Below are 17,927 nucleotides of genomic sequence, written 5' to 3'. Positions count from 1 at the left end.
CAGGAACCATACCCTCTAACTGTGACATTTGCAAGTCCCTGGACAAGAGGAGCATGGCATTGTATATTCACCTTCTCTCTATTCACTCTGCGGTGCTCTAGGAAGCAGTTTAGCTTCATTTGTACATTTAGCACTTGTAGCATTTGTTTCTTATGAAGCAGTGAATTAATGCTCCTTGCATTTCCTCATGGAAGACATCCTGTAGGGTTACCAATGGCTTCAGGCACTGAGAGCCGCAGAATATCAGACCTATTCCAAAAGATGCCAGGACATGTAGAAGGTTTGGACTGGGCTATTTGGTTTACTTTTAACAAAGTAGGAAGGTTTTATTTGAAGCACCTGCAGCACAAGACTTCCCATTGCACAGGAAGGTTTGTGAAAGGCTGAGAAAATGTACACGGAAAAAAAAAAAAAAGCAAACAAATAAACCTTTTTGCTACAGGAGGCTTTTTGTTTAAAAAATCCATTCAGCAAAAGCAGCAACTTAAAAAATAATTTTTTCATTTCCTAATTAATGTTTTTTCTTCACATGTACTCTTGCACTATTTTTTTTCACCAAAGAAACAGATGTGCATAGGTAGGCAATAGAAAGTGCACAGATTTTATTTACATACTTCAGCAAACTACTTTTTTCTCAGCTGCCATCCTATCTGTTTGGCCAGCATCCACTCTAATCTGTTCTCCTTCATTATGTTAATCTGTGGGCGGAAAGATTTCTGTCATCTTCAAATCGCTTGTACAGCAATGGTAAACACCTTGGCCTGCCTGTAATTGGACAGGTGTCTGCATTGGTGTCACCCAGCTTTTAATTCAATTAAAGAACTGGCTGCTCTGCTCTCATTACCCACTCATTTCCTCTGCACTTTCAGTCAGTCAGTGAAATTTACACTCAGCACCTGACTACGCTGAAATACAAAGTCAGCAGTCCCACAGCAAAGATCATCACTGATGCACGTGAATTAATTTAAAGAACAGCAAAATAAATTTTGCAGTAAAAAATAGCCTATGATCCAATGAAGTTGGCTGACAGCTTTAAAAAAACTTTCCCTAACTCCTCAATTATCACACTCGGACTGGCATGTCTTGTCTATATCCAATAACTGCTGATCTGATAAGAGTCCACCAGGCTTTCCAAGATGGGGTGCTAAGAAAGCAAAATTTGGCCACACCTGTATGTATTCTATTAATGCTAACAGGAGAGAGGTGGATAAATTGCCACTTTGATCAGGAGATAGGCTTAGAGACATCATCAATATTTGAGAAGAGGGTCAGCCTCACACATTTGAGACACAGGTCCCACACATTCAGTCTTCCACTACAGAGCAGCTGAATCCACCTCGACTCAAAATTAACATCATAGACTACATTCAAAGCCTTAAAATCCACATGGGGAAGTGGAGATGCTAAATCATTTTAACACACCACTCCTATCTGCCCAAAGAACCTTTGGAAATAAATTAAAGTTCTAACACAGACATTTTGACACAGTGACCCCATGAAACTGAATAATGTCATTTGTTAAATATGAATGTAAAGTTAACAGTCTAAAAGAGTGATCTGGAATCACACCTAGAACATTAAGGCCACTTTATATGCAAAACTAGTATTTAATTCTCTATACTTTTATTTAACTGGTCTTTAATTATTTGCAATATTGAAAGTCAAAGTTTAGAGTTGTGCAAGAGAGAAAATGCTAGATTCATTCTAGCAGCAAAGGGATAACAACATGGATATGGACAATAGCAAAGGGGTCAACAATGAATTTATGGTAAAATGAGTGTGTGGACTAGCCAAAATTAGTTGCATATTTATGCCCACTCCATTCAACCTTCTAATGCATACAGTATATAAGAAGATTACATATCCAGCTTTTTTCCCTTCACTTCTCTGTAAGGCAGATATTTCTTTTGTTCAGTACCTCTCAAAGAGAGTCCTCATACATTTAGACAACACAGCCATTTTCCACAGCATTCTGACAGATTTTGAGTGGAAAAGTAGTACTTCTTATTAAAAAAAAAAAATATATATATATATAAATATATATATATAGTTTTACCACTACAGTATGAGGGCTAATAGGCTAATATGCTGTTCATAAGAACTGAGCGTATGTTTTTGCCAAAGGAACTTTTCTTTGACGAATTTTTTCATTGTTTCCTCCCTAACATGCTATTTTATGAGGACCCATTTTGAACTGCCCCTACTGCAATTGAAACAACACTTGACCTTTAGATTTACCTTAATTCTTGCCCAAGCTTTAAAAACCAAAATTACCAAACCTCTCCTCCCCAAACCCAGACTATTTAGCTAACTTGAATGCCCAAGGTTATACAGCATCTGTCCAACAAAGTCACTTGTGTGTCGAGATGCATCACTGCCACAGTACACTTAATCACAGTCCACTGATCAGAAAAGGAAGTCCTCAACTGACTTTGTTTTTGACAGATTGTAGCAAAAACTGTTTAAGTACATGTGTCTTCCACATATGCATTTCTGAACTGAAAGCCTGTGCACATCAATCTGTCACATACATCTGCATTTTTAAAGCATCTTCTAAGTATAGTGTGAGTCATAAAATGAAGAACTACTCAACACGAAGGCACCTATTCCAACTCTTTGCCTTATAAGAACAAACAGGAGTTTTACTTTAGTTAGTGCATTTAGGTGGCTTGAAAGATCCTTTTCCCCAACAGAAATACTTCATAACAAACCATACACAAGCTCCACCGGCTCTGAAGATGCAATGCAGTTTGCAGTGGTTCAAGGAAACCTGTTACACTCCCCAGAGCACACGGAACTCTCCAGCTGCTTCAGTTTGCAGAAAATGTGAACTGAACAGGGCAATTTTGCACCAAGAGTTAATTAACCACAGAGAGTATTGGTTTTGTAATATTTATCACTATGTAACCCTTGATCATTCCAAATAACTTAATCGTTGCTTATTTTTTGCAGTATGATTATCTTTAAAAGTTCATAAAGAGACAAAGAAATGCTGTTTACTTTTTTGCAGATTTTTAATATGTCTATAAAACCATAATAATCCTTTCTAGCCTTAAAAACATTAAGAAATTAACTTCTTTTTCTTAATAAAAGTATGGGTATGTATCTAAAAGTTGATGCAATTTTGATAAAATGCTCAGGTTTATTTAATCACACAACTTACATTTTGTATGCATAAATTTATACAACAGCATTGGACTGTAAACAAGACTCATTTAGGTTTAAACTCAATCAAGTTTGAATCTTAATACTGTAGAATATGAATATAATTTATGTTTTAAAATTCATATATTGAAAAATATGCCACTAGTCTGCTAAAGCCAGCTAAATGAAAGGGGAAGGGAACCTACATTCTGTCACTCTGACTTAGAGTCCCTAGGAGCTCAAGAACCAGCTGACAATCACAGAAACCTAATGGGCATAGACAGGTCTATCAGCTACTCCTTGTTGCAGTACCCCCAGCCAAACATTGTTATCTACATATCTTATTATATATGAAATTTTACAACTTTAGAAATTTGTCTCAGCTTGGAGCAGGGATTTGAAAGTCCTCCTTAGTGCTCTGGCCCTGCATACATTCATCTTAGTTGGTTTGCAATAATCCTTTTCAATAAATTAAAAAAAAATATCATTAATTGCAGTATAGGAATGTTTTGAGTGTTAAATATTTGTGCAAACCAAGAGCTTTCAAGTAATTTCAAGTGCATGAGAGTATTGCCCAAGCAATTCACCAACAGTTTCACATAGCAAACTCCCCATTGGTGGTAAACTGCTCATTTCATCCCACACAGATGAAAAAAGCCTAAGAGAAACAGCATTTTCTAATATCCATCTCAGACAGTGACCCCTGAACCCCGTCAGAGGCAGCAGTCAGGTGGCAGAAGCTGGTCCCAAAGCCACATGCTGCTTAGGCAGGGGACTGGCAGAAGTCTCCCTGAGAGGGACCATCTCTCAGCTGACAGCATTTGCCAGAACATGGGCATTTCCCAGGCTGGCAGCAAGCTTCCCCAGTGCTATGGCCCCACTGTCCAGCCCTGGCTGATCTGTCACTGGCAAGTGGCCCTGTCTCCTCTTCTGAGAGACTCTCCAGCTAGAGAGCTTTCAAAACCACAGCACAGCTCAGACACTTTGATTAACCATATTAAATCATTAAATCAACTTTTCCTGAGATATTCATCTGCCAAGCATAAAAGACTAAAAGGTGAAAAGTAATTACAAACACGTGTCGCAGGAAGGAGAGAATGGCAGCTGTCAACCACAATTTTCTCATTACCACGTGTGCAGACACAACATCTGCCCTTGGCTATTGCAGCACTGACAGAGGTGGGATGAACTGCAAAATCATACAAACTTGAAATAGAAATCTTTAAGAGGAAAAAAAACCAATTGTGTGTGAATTTTTTTGCAGCACATTTTACTTCATTACTATTTGTAGGTATCATTAGAGCCCATCGTTTAGAGGCTAGTCAATCTCCTGAATTACAAAATGGGGATTTTGCATGTGCTTGACAAGAGGATTCTGATTAGTAGCATAAAACACAGAGGCAAGAGAGCTGGGGTGTATCCCAGGGTTTTGGGATAGTGTTCAACACCTTTATCATTTACTTTGATGATGGGGGAAGTGTGCACCCTCAGCAAGTCTGTGGATGATACAAAAAGGGCCACGAAGATGATAAAAAGATTGGAGCACGTCTCTTCTGAGAGAGAGTGAGAGAGCTGTGACTGATCATCTCAGGAAAGACAAGGCTCAGGGTGCTCTGTCAAAATGTATAAATACCTTGTGGAAGGGAAGAAAGCAGCAGCCAGCCTGTTTTAAATAGTGGTCAGTGACAAGATGAGTCAATGGACACAAATTGAAATAGATGAATCACAGTATCAGAGAATATCCCGACTTGGAAGTGACCCACAAGGATCATGGGTCACAACGATCTTAGAGGTCTTTTCCAACCTAACTGGTTCTGTGATTGGTGAGTCCAGCCCCTGCCTCTGCACAGAACAACCCTAAGAACAACACCATGTGTCTGGGACCCCAAACACTTCTTGAACTCTTGCAGGTTTGGTGTTGTGACCACTTCCCTGGGGTGAAAATTAAATTCCAACTGAACACAGGAAATTTCTTTTTACTGTGAGAATGACCAAACCTGGAACAGGCTTCTCATAGAGAAGTATCTCCATTTATGGAGATATTTAACACTCAGCTGGATGTGGTTCTGGGAAACTTGCTTCAGTCAACCTTGCTTGAGCTGGGAGAATGGACTAGATAATCCTTCCAACCTAAATGACCCTGTAATATTCTGGGTTCCAAAGGAAAGAAGAAGCAAAAGCTGATCACAGACCACACTGAACAAGTGTGTTCTAAAGATTTTTCTATTTGTTTAAATACTGATCACAATTTATATTATGAATTTTGATGTCAGCATGTGGAATGCACCAGAATGCAGAAGAAAGCAAGCCAGCCTTCCGCCAAAAAATAAAATCTTACATGCAGTGACCCTGCACTTCCTTTATTACTCTGAGTGTGACCAGCTACATCCAAAGTGTATCAATGTTATTTCATGCTTCTCTGAAGGCAGGATGGGCAAGCATGGTACTTTTCGAATCCCAAAAGTTTACCCTCTAACTTACCCTCTCATCCTAGAATACAGTTACTGAACACTATGTTGAAATATATCACCTTATCCAATAAACTCCTGATTCAACAGTCAGAACCTCATTTTAAGGATTTAAATCTGATGAATATTCCTTTCTTGGATGAAAATGAAAAAACAGTTTGACATTTTGGAAGATTACAAGGGTCAGATTTTGAAGAATTTTGCTTTCTGAGGAGTCAGAAATAGGCCTTTGAGACTGTGGGATTATGGTCATTTAAAGACCTATTTTACTTTTAATATTTAGCTCGGCTTTTCTTCTTCTTGACAAGGGTACAAGAGGTTCTTCTGAATGTGACACACACAGTACAGCCTTCTGAGAAATGCGTAATGCTCTTAACTTTTTGTTACTGTGCTCCAGTTATGAATCAGGACCCTACTGAAATTGTTCAACAGAATTTACAGTGTAAGTATAAACCAAAACACAACAAATGGGCCTAAAAAGCTGCAAGAAAAAAAATAAGACAAGGCTGTCACTGCCGTCAGATACATTTCAAGCAGCAGATTAGGCAGTGCTTGGCTTGACGGCGAATGAAAATTTGAAGGAGAGCATGGAAAAAAACCATCGTTTCTTCATCAGTGATCCCACAGAGAGCTGTGGTGTCTTTCTACTGCTGCATTAGCAAGCCTGGCTGTTTGGGTTATTGCAGCATTTTCTCATAGAATGCAACAAAAGAATTTCTAAAGAAATGTCCCTGAAATTAGGGAGAGAACAAGCAAAAACTTTTGTTCACAGCAAACTTAAAAGAAAAGTAAGTATCTTCAGTGGGGTTCCGTGTTTATGTTCACTTTTGATTAACCAGGAAAGATAATTCATCAGGGAAAGATACATCTTCTCCTGGGAGTCTCATATTTGTGGGTAACTAGTTCTCAATATCCACTGACTTGCTCACCTGTGTAGGCTTCACTGAAATCAGTAGACTAAAGTAAAATGACTTTGGATTGGTGATTTAATTTACACTTGTCTCAGCTCTGACCTCACCATGAGAACACGAATTATAAATTTTATACATGCCAAAACTGGAAAATATATAACTAAACTATCGGGCAGGAGTTATAAATAACAAGAGGAAGCGCATCTTACACACACAAAACTGACCTGGAACAATTACTCCCACAGCAGTTACAGAAACAGAAAGAATAAATGCATCAAAAAATAAAGACAATGCTACCACAGATCATTAAGCAGGATGGTCCAGATGCAGCTTTCAGCTGAATAATTCCACAACCAACCTGCTGAATTTGTACTAACAGGAAGACTCATTCTAAGGTTAGCACATTTCTTACACTTTCATCCTGAGCATCTAGAGAATCACAGAATATTCTGAGCTGGAAGAGACCCACAAGACTCATGGAGTCCAACTCTTAGGTGAATGGTCCATACAGAAATTGATGCCACAACACTGGTGATGTTAGCACCATGCTCCTACCAACTGAGCTCATCTCAGGGCCATAATCTGACACAGTCATATAGATCAGTAGTTGAATACAGACATTCTTACGTTCTTTGGGTAATATGAGTGGCCAGTGTGCTGCTGTGCAAACAAAGCCAACAGGATGCTGGATTGCATCAACAAGGACATCTCCAGCAGAGATAAAGAAGTCATTATTTCCCTCAACTTAGGTCTTGTCAGGCCACACCCAGAGCACTGTGTTCAGTTTTGGTCCCTGCTGTGCAGAAAAGATTTGGACAGGCTGGAGAGAGTCCAGAGAAGGGTGATAAAGATAATTAGAGGGTTGGGTAGCCTGTCAAATAAGGAAAGATTGAGAAAATTTGGTTGGTTCAGCCTTAAGAAAAGAAGTATCAGTAGAGATCTTATGACCATGTTCCAGTACTTAAAGGGTGGCCACAAGGAAGATGTAGAGACCCTTTTTACAAGGAGTGACATGGAAAAGACCAGGGGTAATGAGTACAAGTTACTCCTGGGGAGACTACAATTGGAAACAAGACAAAAAAAATCACGATGAGCACAATCAGCCACTGGAATAATGTTCCCAAGAAGTGGTGGATTCCTCAGCTCTGGACGCTTTAAGATTCAGCTGGAAAGGGTGCTGGGCCATCTCATCTAGCTTGTGCTTTTGCCAAGAAAGATTGGATCAGATGATCCTTGAACTCCCTTCCAACATGGTATTCTACGATTCCGTAATTTTATTTTGCATTATTTGACAGCTCTCTACAACTCCCTGGCAGGAGGTTGTAGTGAGGTGGAGGACGATCTCTTCTTCTGTGCCTACAGTGAGAGGACAAGAGGAAATGGCCTCAAACTGAGACAGTGGAGATTCAGATTGGATATTAAAAACAAGTTTCACTGCTTGGGCAGATAGGCATTGGAATGGGCTGCCCAGGGAGGTGGTGGAGTCACCAACCCTGGAGGTGTTCAAGACATGTCTGGATCTGGTCCTAGTTGATATGGTTTAGGGGGCAGAGTGGTGGTGTTGTGTTGATGATGGACCTTGATGATATTATAGGTATCTTTCAACCATGATGATTCTATGATTCTATCTGCTGTAATAGGCTAAAGAACCAGGATCCATTTACTGTCTCCATTTAATGTAAAGGTATGTTGCTTCTTCTACCCCCTGTAAGCTGCAGACAGATAACCTCTTACCTGCCCAGCCTGGTGCAGACATTTTCATAACCTTGACAAACAATCATGGCACAATGCCAAACAAGTTAAACAACATTTTGCCTCTGACCGTCAGCTGTGAGTAAGCTACCTAATCCATACGTCTCCATCCTTAATTTCTACCAGTATAATCTATGGTCCTGTGGCATAGATAAAGAATGTTGAAATCAACATGGTCATTAAAGAAATCACAGTAAGGATACGAAGCCCATGCAGTTCTGGTAAGTTCACTACTCACAAATAGTTAAGATATTTCAAACCAGAGAAAATAAAATATGTGCAATTTTTCCCTTAAAAATGTATACATAGGTTATGGCAGAGAAACAACACAATCCATTTATACTTATGTAAAAACTATTTCCTGGGCTTCAGGAAATAACACACTGACTGAGGGTGAACACACTTTCCAAGACCTGTACTGCCAAAACCCGAGCCAAGCCAAAGCACCAGTTTAGAGCACTGCGTCATTACCACTTTTTTAATTATTATGAATTATAGAATTTATGTTAGAGATTATAAATGTGAATCTATTGCTCTGCACTATTGCCTCATTTAGTCATCACATAACATAATCCAGATTCTTGTCTGTAAGGTACTTCCTTCCCAGGGAACTTTGCAACAGCCAGAAAATGCAGTTTGTTCATAGAGAGCAGAAAACCAGATCCACGCTATCCTGGCAGGAAGAAATGTCCCAAAATGCTCTCTATAACATTCTCACCCCATAAACCCAAAGCCACGAAATTCTTAATTCCATAATAACATACCTCCACATCCCAGTGGCATCAACCACAGCAGCTGATAAACACAAATGTTTGCTAGTTCCCACTGAAATCAGTTGGGTTTATATGATCAAAATTAGGCAGATATATCAAGTGCTTTCATATATCAGGTCAGACAGTATCATATGGGGACCCACAGAATAATTTAGGTGAACTGGATGGAACAATAGGAAAGAGGTTAAAAAAAATCACATATACTAAGCAAATACAAGCAAACCAAAAAAGCACTTCTCCTCCAGATCATAAATAGCTTGGGAATTGCTTTTTAGTATTTGTGCTGTATTTTAATTTCTATTGTTCTTTGAAATCAGTACATCGCTGTGAGGATCCTGACACAAATAATTACCCTTCCCAACATTATCTATGCTGTGTATACACAAAAACAGACGAGTAGTATTTTATAGATCAACAAAAGGAGGGATAAGCATCCTATGTTATTAGAATTGCCTAAAAAATGGTACTTAACATCATTTACCTGTGAGCATACCAGCGTCAGTAAGCTCAGTACTGGTGATGGGTACAGTGGGACCATCCGCTTCATACGCTTTCAAAATGTACTTCTCAATTACACCTATGACCCCAGCTGGTTTGTCCCAGGTGACCTCAATGCTGTAACCATTTATACTGTGAACTCTTGAGGGAGTTGGCACATTTTGTGGAACTGTAGAAGGATAAAATAGAAAATAGAGAAAATGGCAGTTCTAAGGAGACTATTGCCCCTATTCTTCACTTTTAATGGCTGCAGTAAATCAGACTCAACCATTAGCATAAATACAATTTATTAGAGTTGTAACTTTTCAGCATTGATTTAATATGACTGCACATCTTGAGCTATTCAGTTTAAGCTATATTTCAAAACCATCAAAACTCCATCTACATAACATTCCTTCTTGTCTTGTTGCAATTTTCCAAAAACAGTACATGTATCAAACATATTTAAGCATCACTCACAAAGAGAGGAGGTGGATTGTATGTAGCTAACAAGCACAGGCATTATAATAATACAACTGAATGAAGCAAGGCAGTACTGCAGCAGAGAAGAGTTTGATATTTATCAGTTGCGTATCTAAGCCACAGAATGCCACAACTATGAAATGTTTCTAAAAATCTCCATTCTCTTTTAAAGAAGTCCTTCAAAAAATTAAAGCTCTTCCATTTATTTTCCACATACATATTTTATTTCCTCAATGTCATGCACCTTTCTTAGGACAAAGCAGAGATTTTTAAGACCTTTTTGCAGAATCCATTGCTTCTGATAATTCCATATTACAAAAGGATAAAAAAAAAAAACAAAACAAAACAAAACAAAAAAAAAAAAAAAAAAAAAAAAAAAAAGAAAAAGGAAAATTTAAATGTTTTAATGAACTGGAAAACCAAGATCATAAATGCATAGAGTTGCTAATAAAAAGAAATCAATCTATTTCCTATAACCTTTAACTATTTCTTGGATATTACTATGCCAAGTAAAGGTCTGGTCAGTAACAGCTTCATCACAGATGACTGCACAAGGGACACAAAGGAAAGACCCAAGGAACACCATGGCAGGATGATGGATGATGAGTTTGCTGTAGATGCATGTGGACTCCCTCGCCCTGCTGATGATCACTTGCTTTTCACACCATCAAATAGCCCATTTTTTGGTAATTTTACTGTTTAGTTTCATTAAATATTAATGCAACCTTTTTTTTTATAAGAAGGGTACCAGCATGGAAAGTACAAAAATACCTGGAAGTGGTGATTCTTCTGTAAAGAATGTGATACTCTGAGAAAGCTCCTATTACTACAGCAATATTGATTTCATTAGTTATGAAGTGTATCACAGGGTGAGGTAAGGTACTGTACAACAGATGGTCTTCTCATAAGGGATACAACAAAACCAACTCAAAAATAATTAAATAGCGCAATTATTGTCCAACCCCAGGGAACATGGACTGCTCAGTGCTGTGGTCAGCTTGCAAACATAAATTTGTGGCAAACCTTACAGTTGTCAGACAGTTGACATGAAAATATGCATATATTTTGTCCCTTCTGGGTGGCACACAAAGTATAAGAATGTATAAGAATGCATCTGCAAGTCCAATATTTATGCACTTATCACATAATTTTTTAAGGTGATACATTGGATGATTTACATCAAAAGAATGCTCTGCACTGGCAGAATGCATTTGGCCTTCAATTTCAAGAAGAGGGAAAGTTAGTTAAGTAAAATACACAGAACTGTAAACCTTCAAAATCTTACTGGCTTGATAAAGTTTGCAAAAGCACTTAACAGAAAAGTTTTTAAAATTTTCTCCAGAAGACATATGAAAAATTTGATCTTTAAGATACCGTCTTCTTACTCTGAAACCTTCTGCACAAGCCATGTGCTTCTGTTCTAGTAAATAATGCCACAGTTTCACACACAATCTATGGACTACTTGTAAAAAGAATCCTCATTCAGCAGCACTGAGTAGCACACCCATGTGTGGGTCATTTTAAAAAAACGATTTTCACAAGACCACCTATATGGCCTCTTCTTTTCCACAGTTTGTGCCTGCTTTCCCAGTATCACCTTCCTCTACACCAGATTTTGTAGCACTAAGTTACATGTAGGATAGATTGCTTACTCCAGCCTACTTATGCAACATGACATTAGATGTGCACACATGAACACAAATAGATGGTAGCTCTTCCTCAGTTAATGCAGTTCCTTTAATGCAGGAATTAATGCAGTAATCCTTTACCGTCCTTAATTATATAATCTAATAAATATTTGGAAAATACCTTGAGTTATGAGAAGAAAATACTTGCCTGAACACTTTAAAACTGATGGCTGTAATCTGGTATCTGTTTGAAGCATTAAGCAGTTTCACCCCCTCAGAAACACTATGCAAGGTTCACTAATCAAAATTGATTTGGTTGGATTATCTCCACAGAATCACAGAACAAGTCAGGTTGCAAGGGACCACAGTGGGTCATCTGGTCCAACCTCCCTGCTCAAGCAGGGTCATCCTAGAGCACAGGGCACGGGATTGTGTCCAAACAGTTCTTGAATACCTTCAACCTGACATTAAATAGCTTCTGGAAAATAAGAACGAGTAAACCTTAAAATTATATTTACCTGATTCTCTTGTTCGAACGTGGGTCCACAGACTAGATACTGATCCTCCTTCGTTTAAGGCAACCACCCTATAGAGGTATTCTTCAAAGTACATTGAGAAGGATAGAGGAGGGAAAAGATTAAAAAAAATACTGAACACAGTAATACATTAGTAAAGAATGGAACGAAAATGATGTATTTTATTTAAGGAACCAATGCACTACCTGTAAATGGTTGTAGAGCACTCTCATAAACACTCTGCTCTTTTCCTCGGTACACAAGGATGGAGTCATTTCCCCTGCAGTTAACAGCACTGTCAGTTGATAGGCATCCGTCCAGATTGACTCTGACAGCACTGCTGGACACAGATGCCAAGTTAACGACAGCACCTCGTGTAAATTTAACATCCTTCATGCAACCACCGAAACCTAGCAAACAGTAAGGGATTAGTACCACATAAAGAGCCTCAGTCATTAAGAAATACTTCTCTTCCTTTCAATTTTATATTTACAACATTAAAGACTGCAATGTGAATATGTTGACTTCCAACATGACATTCTGTCTCCACTTTCAAGACACCAAGCTGGTAAATTCCTGCCTTACTGATCTACACTTTCACTGCTAGCAATTCCATCCCACAAGGAAATACCTTTCTGTTCCCACTTTCATCACTTCTCATTTTGAAATTATTACCATGAAAGTGATTCTCTGACTTTTAAAAACAGCTTTCTGCTGCTTGCTACTGTTTTGTTAAATATACATATTTTCTCAAACTAAAAAGATTAAAATTACAATTAACTTCAGGAGATCAGATGGTGGCATATCAGTTTTGTCTAACAGCGACATAACTCATAACATGCTGTTTATAAACATACTCCAGAAACAATCCCAAACTACTTGTTTATGATAAAACAATTAAGAAGCTTCATTTTATATTTATTTCTATATATCCATATATTTTTGTGTATGTGTGACATTCCTATTGAAATTACAAATATGTTAAATCAGTTACTTGAAGTTACAACACAACTACAAAATTCAGAATGCAGTTGTTAAACCTGTTATATTTACTAATAATTAATAAATCGATATGAAATGGGTCTCAAATCTGAGTAGTGGTTAGTGCTTAACACAAAACCAAAGTAAACAGTAACCATTACTGAAGACTTCAATTCATTTAAGAATCAACTTTGTGAATTAAAAATCCACCTCTCACAAATCAGTGCTTCTCTTTAGCTTTGTGAAATCTAGAGTATTTATATCTTGTTTATATCTTATGTGCTTTTATTGCATTTATTACTGCAAGATGACAGCTCAGAGGAGCATTTGTCCTTAGCCACCTGAACTGAGAATCTAATGTCCATACACAGTTCATGCAAAAAGGGGTATTGAAGGTGGACATCCATTTTGAATCATCCTCTGAAACGCCTTCTCTCCCTCCACAACACAGGGAATTTGGCCAAACTGCTCCTTAAAATGAATACATCCTAATTTAAGTCCAACTCCTAGTCCACATTGACTGGCTCAGTTTCGTAGTCTGTGACAGGGGAAAAAAATTAATCCCAGTCTGCCCAGGCATTCTAATCCTAACACAAAATGAAGTTGTTTGATTTGCAGTGAGATGCATTCTCTACAATTTATTTTAATACATCATTTTTAGTATCTTTTTAGCTACATTTATCAGTATTTGAAGATTTCTCACTGACATCAGCCAAGCAGTCTTGTCGATCCTCAAGTAGCTTCAGTATAAGTAAAGATAGTACAAATTTTCACAAATATTCCTGTCAGGTAGCTTCCATTTGAACCTCCCAAGAGGCCACGTGATGGGTCATGCAATGGCTCACAGAGTCCAGCTAAAATTTCTTAAAGTTGTAACTCACATAGAGGTGAGGCAGGAGGAGAATGATATTTATCACTTATTTGCTATGAGCAAAACAACATTCCTTTACTAAAAAATAAACTATCGAGCAGCCAATAGATTGAGAAAATATTTTCTAAGTATTTATTAAATGGGAAGATCTTTATATTCTATTATCTTACCACAGTAACATTTTAGTCCCAAATAAAAGTATGTTTCAAGATATAATATCTAATCTTGCTCACCTGAACCTACATTTAGGAGCACACATTTATCTTCAGATAATATGTATCTTCAGACACTCTAAATATAAATTCACAGCCACCAGCTTATTTTGTAGCGTGCTGAGGAGGTTTGGTGGGAAAGAAATCTTTATTGATGTGCCTTGATATGCACTTCAGACACTCATTTTATCTGTAATTTTGCCCTAGATTCTTTATTCACAGATCTCTTTGCTGCAGGAGTTGTGAATGCATCTACTCATGAGGCTACACCATCTGCTACGAGGCAACACTGACAGGGTATGACTGGCCAGCCCCTTTGGGCCATAAATATTATGCACACAGAACCTGAAGGAAGATTATATTATATGTGATACCTAGAGCTGGAAGAGTACTTAAAAAAATACTCTTGAACTATTTTATAGCCATGAAATCAAAAGGCTCCAATTCAGCTCACTTGAATGCACACTTTCGGTGTGAGTTCATGCATTTGAAGCCACTTACTGGATTCCCCACTAATCACCTACTGACTGATACACATTTGTCCGCAGTAGCTGAAAAAATACCCCATGACTGATGAACAGTTTCACAAGCAATGAAAAAACACACACAAACAGACAGTTTGGTAGACACTTTTCAACTAAGCTTCCTACAGTAGATCCTTTCCGTGGAGGCCATTAGTATCAGGATGCAAATAATCCTTCTCTCTTTTCCCCACAAATTAGACCTGTTCCACAACATAAGGGTCACAGATGTGATCGTCTTCCTTCCTTCTGATAATGAGGAAAACACCATGGTGATGGTAGCCAAAATCCAAGTTCAGGCATTTATACTTGCTTAGTTTTTTAGATCAGAATTAGTACTGCCTAAAAAAAAATAAACTCTCAGCCGCTCTTCCATGGGGCAGCATCCAGATTCACTACAGTGATTAAAGCTATGTTTACTGTCTCCCACTGGTTTTGTATTCCAGATCTGTGAGTGACACAAGTTGATCAAGTAAAACAGGTTTCTGTGAACTGGCAGTCTCTGATGAAGATCTGAGATCATCTGGTTGGGCATCTCACTTTACCGTTTCCTACACTCCAGATCCTCTCTTATAAGTCAGACTGCCTCAGATATCACAGGAAGAATTTTTATAGCATTACAAAAGGATCAGGTCTAGGTAAAGCTGGATAGGTAGGGATAACTGGTAAAGTCACAATGGGTGGGAGGAAAAATTCATATTACATGTTCATGAATTTAGACCATCAGCAGCAGAATGTCCATCCGGTGCATGACACCAGTTTTTGAAAACTTACGTTCCTCTTGGTATCACCTTACCTTGTTCTAATCCCAGTTCTCTATAAAAACTCTGAATGTCAGGTGGGATTCCTCCTATGTAGACAGGTGAGTTTACTTTCAGCTGCTGAACACGGGGCTCGAGCGCCTGCTCTCTCAGTTCATTCATAGTGGCTGAAATCATAGAGCCCTCCTTGCTCACGGTGACCTCATTCCACTTCCCATCACAGTAAGACAGTCCCAACCAGAGGTCCACTTGGGCAAAGACAACGCCAGTTCTTAAGAATATGTTTAATATTCCACTTTTCAGCTCAATCTATACATTTTATAACAGAAAAAAAAATATTTTGAAGGAGATATCAAACACACAACCAGAATAGAAAGTTATTTTAAAAAATATAATTAAGGGAGTTATGAATAAGATCAATGAAAAAGGAATATTTTATCTTCAGGTTAATGCTGTTTATATATAACTTGCTAAATACAGAGTATCAGTTAATTCAGAATGCAGGAAAATATATTTTGATTTTTTTGACAACTGACTTTGGCACTAATGTATCTAAAAAGAAAAGACAATGAACAAGAGTGTTTTGCTTTTTTTGAGAATGAGAAAACAGTACTTTATCTATCGATTCATTTTTTAGAGGAATGTAACAAGATAATAAGGAAATGAAATGTCAGACCTGATTAAGGTCTTTTTAATTGGCTGGTGAACTCAATTTCAAATTTTTCCAGCATACATTGATTCTTACATTCATGTATTTCATCGTCATTCTTCTAAATCTTGTAAGAAAATAATTGGGTTTGTATGCGTTTTTTGAGATTAATGTGCCAATTCTCTAATAGAAATACATTTTACTTAAATTTTCCACTGCAGAAGTTTCCAAACGCTTTACTGCAGGATTCTTTATCCTGACTCAAACACAAGTAAGCCGAGACTGTAAACTGTCACATATAGAACACTACGCACTTAGGGGATGAACTGGTGGTTGAAAAATATGAATATTTCACAAAAGGACATTACTGCTTCTATGCCAAAACCTTATTAAGTGAAATAAAAACTGCAGTTTTAATATAAATTCTTATCACTATTATTGACAAACTGACATATTTAGTTTACTGATAATATTAATATTACAGTGTTTGTAATTGGATCATATTTCCTTAACAGGAAATACAGGAAACACCCCAACTGATGAAAGAACTCTGTGTTTGAAGTGCCATGGGTAATGTGAGTCCTATTCCCCAGTTCACACTGACTCCTTGCTCCAGAGACAGAGGGATTTTCTTTATCTGTTCCTTTGGGACAACTTTTCCTGTTTCCATAAGTTCAGGCCCATTTACAGCTGAGGACTCCACACTAGAGGTGAAGGACTGATTATGGCACCAATGCTGATGAGAACAGCCAGAAAAAACATCCCATTGGACAAGTCACTGCTTTTCTTCACTGATGACAATTAATATGGAGCACACTGTGCTGGTGTGAAGAAAGCATTCCAGAGGCATTAGCACAGCAGCATGACAGCAAACCTGCCAGACCTGGAAGCCAGAGGGCATGGTGTCTGACCCAGGGTCACTACTCAGCACAACCCTCCTCCAATTTACTCATCTTGGCATAGTTTTAAAGCAGGCAGTGAATGATGCGTGTGCTTTTTGTGTTGACCTGGACTGACACTTGGAATGCCCGAGTGCAGTTAAAGATAGGGGACCACTGCTCAGTTTCAACCCTTCTGCATGGTGAAAATAGAAAAAAGGCTAAGTCCTGCATAGATCTGAGCACAGGTATCAAGCACAGGTTTATACAAACAACAGATAATTTTTTTGCCTCACACAGAATTCTGGGACCACTTTGAAAAAAAAATATTTTTAATCATTAAGATTTTGAATCTGTCCTTGGAAAATATATTATTACTTGAAACTAAAAATGCATGAAGATCATATTATTCTGCCAGGTATCTCAGTTCCCACCTCTCAACAGAACCAGGTCTTTGTATCAGAGCCCTAAACCTAAGCAGGTTTCAGTTTAATTCTTAAAAGCATGCTTGCTTTTCAGAATTTGGGTTACAGAATTTCATTAATGTCTTTCTCTGTGCACACAATTCTCATTTTCATCTACCTAAGCATGTAAGGTTGGAACTAGGAAAGCCAAAGCTTAGCCTAAATCTGGAAGATAAGAGCAGCAAGAAAGATTATTCCACAGTCCCACTAGCAGGTAGTGGTATCTCTCTGAGATTGATACACAGACCCACTCTGATTAAAAATGTAATTAATGACCTGGGCAGTAGGATGGGGTATACTCCCAGTGAGTTTGCAGTTGATAGCAAAGGGAGCTGACATTGGTATCCCAGACGTATAGATCAGCTTTGAAGAGCAGTACTGGGTCGAGATGGATAACAAACTGTACACTGACCACCAGTGCAGCCTCGAAATGATGAGG

The 17,927-nt window shown here is 38.1% G+C and overlaps 1 protein-coding gene across 1 annotated transcript in view; it reads right to left on the bottom strand.

Moving 5' to 3' along the window:
• Nucleotides 1–17,927, bottom strand: part of USH2A (usherin) — a 380,780-nt gene that overhangs the window by 217,842 nt on the left and 145,011 nt on the right. The window contains exons 27-30 of the mRNA XM_066178272.1: nucleotides 15,533–15,806; nucleotides 12,358–12,561; nucleotides 12,155–12,235; nucleotides 9,530–9,715 (exon numbers count right to left, since the gene is read on the bottom strand). Coding sequence (XP_066034369.1) covers nucleotides 9,530–9,715; nucleotides 12,155–12,235; nucleotides 12,358–12,561; nucleotides 15,533–15,806 — 745 coding nt within the window. The remainder of the gene's footprint in view (nucleotides 1–9,529; nucleotides 9,716–12,154; nucleotides 12,236–12,357; nucleotides 12,562–15,532; nucleotides 15,807–17,927) is intronic.

The sequence above is a fragment of the Chamaea fasciata genome, unplaced genomic scaffold, assembly GCF_029207755.1.
Source record: "Chamaea fasciata isolate MVZ Bird 193981 ecotype frontalis unplaced genomic scaffold, bChaFas1.0.hap1 SCAF_3, whole genome shotgun sequence".
NCBI lineage: Eukaryota > Metazoa > Chordata > Aves > Passeriformes > Sylviidae > Chamaea > Chamaea fasciata.
Note: the sequence above shows the minus strand (reverse complement) of the source record. Positions and strands in the feature narration are given on the sequence as shown.